This window comes from Charadrius vociferus, unplaced genomic scaffold (assembly GCF_000708025.1).
Source record: "Charadrius vociferus isolate BGI_N301 unplaced genomic scaffold, ASM70802v2 scaffold806, whole genome shotgun sequence".
Lineage (NCBI taxonomy): Eukaryota > Metazoa > Chordata > Aves > Charadriiformes > Charadriidae > Charadrius > Charadrius vociferus.
The window spans coordinates 1866311-1872672 of record NW_009649038.1 but is presented as its reverse complement, the minus strand read 5'-3'; the positions used below and the strand labels follow the sequence as shown (position 1 = coordinate 1872672).

At 38.4% G+C, this 6362-nt stretch overlaps 1 protein-coding gene across 1 annotated transcript in view; it reads left to right on the top strand.

The window, feature by feature from the left end:
• NDST3 (N-deacetylase/N-sulfotransferase (heparan glucosaminyl) 3) overlaps window positions 1–1212 on the top strand; it is a 59974-nt gene extending 58762 nt beyond the window's left edge. Inside the window, exon 13 of the mRNA XM_009887889.1 lies at window positions 1093–1212. Within this exon, the coding sequence (XP_009886191.1) occupies window positions 1093–1212 (120 nt within the window). The remainder of the gene's footprint in view (window positions 1–1092) is intronic.
• Window positions 1213–6362: the final 5150 nt, after the last annotated feature.

Below are 6362 nucleotides of genomic sequence, written 5' to 3'. Positions count from 1 at the left end.
CTACAAATGAAACATTTAAGATAGATGTGGAGTGCATAGACTTTTTCGGTTCTTTATTTAAAATGTGAAGAATTCAAGTCATTAAAAAAACCCGCCAACTTTTAAAACTTTGCACCGCTGAAATTCTCTGAAATTCACTTGGAAATCTGTCCCCTTTACCTAAGTGACATAATCACCAGAGGCTCCACAGTGCATGTTTTTTTCTCAGTCATGATCAGATATGTGTATTTGTGTCTGGTTCCTTGTCTTTGAGAGTATGACAAGTAATGCAGACTCATATAATCCAGTTATAAAAGAGGTTAGGTTTGGTTTCTATGAGTGTTATGAATACCTTCCCCAGACAGATGCTCAAATGAAGACATTTCCTTCAGATCAAATGCTGCAGTCTGTACCCAAGGGCAGTTTAGTCTCCTATTCTAGCTGTAACTTTGATGTTTATTCTGTCCTGCGTTCCCATTTCATTTAGTCTGACTAAGATGCAAATAAAAACTTACAGTTTGAACAGCATTAAGTACTAATGTGGCAAGTAAGCCAGGATTTTTTTCTCATAGTACATAAATTATAAGTAACTTTACGTCAGTAGAATCGTACTGATATAAAATCATTGGGTGAGAAGGCTTTTGGCTAGAGATAAGACAGGACTGTGTTTGTTTATTGCTGTATTTTTCAACCATAAATAGTTCTGAAAATTGGGTTACTAATTGATACGTGCCTATATACGAAGATTTTTTAGAAGCTTTGGTTTCAATCTCACTTCAGTAAATTCAAAGTAACCACATCCACTTCAGTGCAATTCATAATTTACATGACTATCTGAGAGTAGAATCAGATGCTTTGCTTTGAGTTTGGTGTTCATTTTGAACAACCTTTGTTTCTCTTGAAATTACCTTTTACAGTTCAGCTCCTAACTGATGAGCTTAAACTTGCATGCAGTAGATAGCATAAAACAATATAAATTGCATAAGACAATATAAATTGCATAAGAGAAAGTAAAGTTTTGACATAGGTAAAACAAAGTTTGAAATGTAGAGTTCACAGCAACTGCAGTACAGCATTTTATTAAATAAAAATATCTCCTTTTGTATCCATCAGTGCAGGGCTTTTCTGTCAAGCTACTACAGAGATCACAATGTGGAACTGTCAAAACTCCTACACAAATTGGGACAACCCCTGCCATCGTGGCTGAGACAGGAGCTACAGAAAGTAAGATAGCATTGAAAAAAGGCTTTTTGGAATCTCTCTTCCACACTTCAGTCATCATACCTAAAGTCTCCAGTATCTACCAGAAGGTCTTGTAAGATATACCTCTTCAAAAAAGGGTAAAAGATAGAAATGATTTCCATATGCTGGCATGTGGATTGTTAAAATACATGTGTTTCTTAGAGCTCTGGTGGGCCAGATCTTTCTCACAAACATTTCTGGGCCTGTGGACTTGTGGACTACTGTGCACATATGTGGAAATTATTTGCAACTGGTTTAAGCTTCAGAGATACATGACCTGTCCAATTTCACGGTAAATATTTACATTTTTATATATTAGTTTAAAACTATTATGTCTCATGTCAGTTTTGTAGCCCATTGTTAGACCACTGTCTGTTTTTCTTACTATTTGGTCATTGTCTTGCCTAAAATAAGAAAACTTAATGTAGCACAAAATGCTAAGTGTACTTCTGCCTTTGGAATCAGCTTGCTAATACCTGAAGTATATACTAACCAGGGTGAGAAGTACAGTTATCATACATGGTTTAGCTGTGCACAGCAACAAAATACACAGAGCAAATCTGGAATCCACAGGCAAAAATAACGTAGAAAACAACACACACACGCAAAAAAAACACATTACCTGTGATTATAGCCTGTAACAACAAACTCAATGTGGTAAGGGCCTCTGTCCATAATTACTGTGTCTGATTTTGTACTGACTGAAATAACAAAATACAGAATATAGCCGTTATCTGAACAGAAACTTAATTGGACATGTGAAGCACAAAAGCTGCGGTATAATCCTTATGAGCAGTGTTATACTTGAATTGAGAACCAAACTGAAGCAGTGCAATGAACAGGCTTTCATTCCTGGCTTCTATGAGCAGCCAGATCTGGATACTGCACTCTGGGCTTACATTGCTGTGGATCAGGAGTGACTCCACTGAAATGAATGAAAAACTCATAAAGAGCAAAAACAGATTGCCTTAATGTGCACCACTATTTTTTCCTTAATTTATTTGCCTTCAGTCTATGCTTTGTGTATTCCAAGATCCCTCAACCTGATTGAAATAGTAGCATCTTTCAGTAACCTTCAGTTTACATCAGGTACAAAAATCTATCAGATTTCAAGATTAAAACACTGCTTTTGGCTCCAGACATTTTAAACATGTTTGGTATTAAATATTAGGAAAAAGCTTTAGGAGGGGAAAACTAAACACAGTGTGTTAACATGGTAGAAAATTACTCTCTAATCATGGAAATCGCAAATATCCAGCCTTATATTTCTGTGATACATTTCAATGATACATCTCACAATGCATCGGTTTAGATGTGAGATAAAGTCTAATTAATAGTACTTAAAAGTTGAGAAAGAAGATCAATGAAAACGACAGCTGAGTATGGCCTTAATGCTTCTCCACCGAGCTTTGGCTCTGAGTGTTTCGTAAGGCATGAAGAGGTAGTGAAAACAAGAGAACTACAGTACTGAATGCAGTGCTTTTTACAGTAGCTCTGTAATGTTACCATAATTTGTTTTAGGGTGAATAGTTAAAAACATGCATCAAATGGTGAAAAAACTTTATATGTCTCAGTGTTGGTTTACAACATTAATGTAATCATATAATTTAACTTTCGAGGTAATGGAATGGCAACCAGTCTGTTATTCCCTAAATAGAAAACAGATGTTGAGATCCTTACTGTACCTCTAACTGGTAATCTTTATTATTTATTGATTTTGTCTATGTAATACGTGGTTTTGATAGGCCTGTAAAGAAAAAAATCTAGACAAATTTGCTGTATATAACAATATTCTTTACGCAGCACATTTTTGGTAAGGGAATATGCATGATTAATGATGAGGACCTACTAGAGTAGACATTTTTTAAGATGAACATCTTTATTATTTATTAGACAGAATGAGAATTTTCATTTCACTTCAAATATTCACTGTCGTGTAGATTCATCCCAGAAGCTGACTTGTCTTATAATACTTCTTATTTGATAAAAGAAACACTCTGGATTCTGAACATCCCTAAAAGCAAATACTGTGCATGCTATGGACAGCTCATGCATCCTGCAAGCATCTATATGGATTTCTTACAGCTAAATTGAATAACTGGAGAAAATACTCGAGGTTTTCATCCTGGCGTGATTGATTTTACCCTTGATATAACCTGATGTAACATCACTCAAACATTTAAAAAAAATCCGCAGGGATTGCACGAAGCTCCTGTTCGGTGCACTGCTGCCTCAGTTACTCCATGTTCTTCAGTGCAGTAATTACAAAATAGGAGAAAACAGGAAAAACCTTGGGCACTATCAAATGCCTGAAGTTTTTGTGGTGAGAGGACCCTCTGCAGACAAATTGAGGGCCTCCTACATGCAGGAGGAATGGGCTTCAGCCATATTTTTAGCTTGTTCTTTTCAAGAACTCTCTTTCTGTCGTCTTTCTCTGGGCAATCAAGGCCCCACAGAACGAGATTGAGTGGGAAGTCAAGGACAGAGTAGTGGTGGGGACATGCACGTCAGTCACACTGTCCCTCCAGAAATTTTACAACAGACAAGATGACCTGTCTTAGATCTGGGGACTACTACTGTGAAGTCCTCTCTGAGGTACGGCAAGGAGCCCCCTACAATTCTTGGTGATCTGGTAAAGCAGTCCAACTGCAGTCACTGTGTAGCACTGGGAGGATAAGCTCCCCACACGTACGGCTTTGGCCTTGGGTGGACTAGGCTTGGGTTGGCAGCTAAACACAAAGCTCATCCTCCAGGAGGGGCATGGTGACTCTCGAGTCCTGATGAGGAACAGCAAGGTGGAGCTCTTGTATCGTCCCAGTGCCCTTCCTGAGGGAGGAAACTGGGAACAAAATGAGTTCCTAGGGAAACCTTCAGGGGATTCCTGTGGTAATTACCAGAGTCGATACTGTGAACACAGTAGCTTGACCTGGAACTGTGCATCTGAAAGGCCATGATCTTGAGTCTGCCTGAGTCCAAGCTCCCGTTGAGGTGCAGCTGTTACGCAGTAGCATCTTTAGAAAAGTTGCTGTGGGATTAGCTGCTTGCACACTGGGCGGGCTGGTGTCACAAAATCACAGAATGGTCAGGGTTGGAAGGGACTTCTGGAGATCATCTAGTCCACCCCCCCCGCCAGAGCAGGGTCACCTACAACAGGTTGCACAGGACAGCGTCCAGGCGGGGTTTGAATGGCTCCAGAGGGGGAGACTCCGCAACCTCTCCGGGCAGCCTGTTCCAGTGCTCCACGACCCTCAAAGTAAAGAAGTTCCTTCTCATGTTAAGATGGAACTTCCTATGTTCAAGCTTGTGCCCATGACCCCTCGTCCTATCACTGGGCACCACTGAAAAAAGACTGCTCCCATCCCCCTGGCATCCTCCCTTTAAGTATTTGTAAGTATTAATAAGATCCCCCCTCAATCTTCTTTTCTCTATGCAAAGGAGCCCCAAGTCCCCCAGCCTTTCCTCATATGAGAGACACACATCTTTGCTGTCAGACACCAAAGCAATAGAGAAGTAAAGGCAAACTGCTGGTGCTCTCCGCAGGTCTGGATTTCTGATGTTCGCTTATTAGTTGTTTATACAAAGGTGGTATAAAGCCAATACTTTTTTCTCGAGAACTATCCTATTTAAATATGTTCTTACATTTAACAGGAGACTTTAAAAAAACAGAATGGCTTTTAGTGCGCAGTCAGCTTGGTGAAGAATGAAGAGCCTGAGCAAAGCATGCAGACAACAGCTAGAGGTGTTATTCCCCAAATCATAGGATGCACATGAGTACAGCTGAGTAAGCAAATCAACAACATGAATTATCTGATAAAGTTTAACCTCTTCTATTCACAGCTTACCTACAATCACTGTTTGATTTCCAGAAATAGACTATCAGTGTTAACAGTCTTAAAACATACTGATTCATTGCAGCGCATTTATATTTGCTAGTCAAAGTCAGATGTTCTGTTGTGGTTGGTAACACAGCCATGGTTTCTATTCCCCTGGTAGATAACTGCACAAGCAATTTCCTTAACAAATCTTTGATTATGTGAGCTTCACCTTTATTTTCATGAATATGATTCTGAAATTTGCTTTCTGCAGACATCTGTGCCATTAAAAATCAGTATGTGATTATGAGCAGAAAGCGGCCGTTAGTGGGGGTGTAAACACAGAGCCTGATACAAAATCACTTAATTATTTGAGCAAACATTCCTGAAAATACTGTGATATTTTCCCAGTTCTACTTGTGCAGAAAGAATTAGTTTCAATGATTTACAGACTATCTTGTACAGAATATCCTTTTTCATTGCTTAAAAATGTGAAACTTCCTCAGGAAGAAATTAAATAGATATTTCAATGTTTATAGATGTAATACTCTTGTCATTCACATTGAATGAAAATTGCTGGAAACATTTTTCTCAAAGTTTTTTAAAATAAAAAATAGATATTATTCTGATAGTGGCATGGTATCTGAAGTGCAACAATAAACTCTGGTAAGAAAATGTAGTGCTGTGTGGAAGTGATTTTTATGTTCACAAAAGTTGTCCTTTTCCAGGTTTGTTAGCAGCTATTGCAGCTTGACGCTGAGCTACAACACAATCCAGGAGCACGGGAGCAGCATGAAATGTTTTCAGAAATGAAAAATGTTGCTTATTCTCTCTGTGAGTGAATATTACTGCTTTATGCAGCTGCTCGTTTTACTGCTTTTGCTTCCTGCTTACTTTTTTATTTCTTGTGCCAGAAATTGCTAATGGGCTATAGAAGCACTTCCAGAGCTTGCGATTTTTAAGATAACAAGCAGACTTTATTCAAATTATTTTCCTTGGGGATTCAGTAGTTGTGCCAATGCATCAGCCCACACAGACAATGAGAAAACCTTTCTTAGGAGAAACCTCTAAAGCTGATATCGATGCCCAAAGAAAAAATCACAAATTCAGAACAGACTAGAAAAGTGTACTATCTAGCTGGGCAAAAGGTGCTTCATACCTTCGTAGAGCTGTAGAAAATAGGAAACCTATGTTAACAAATATTCTGTTCATTACAGAGAAATGATGCCACCTATATTTAGAAGTCTAAGCTTTTTTTATAATACTCATCTCTATAATCTCTAAGAATAACAAAAGTGGAACAGTGAAGTAATAACAGAAAGGTATTAA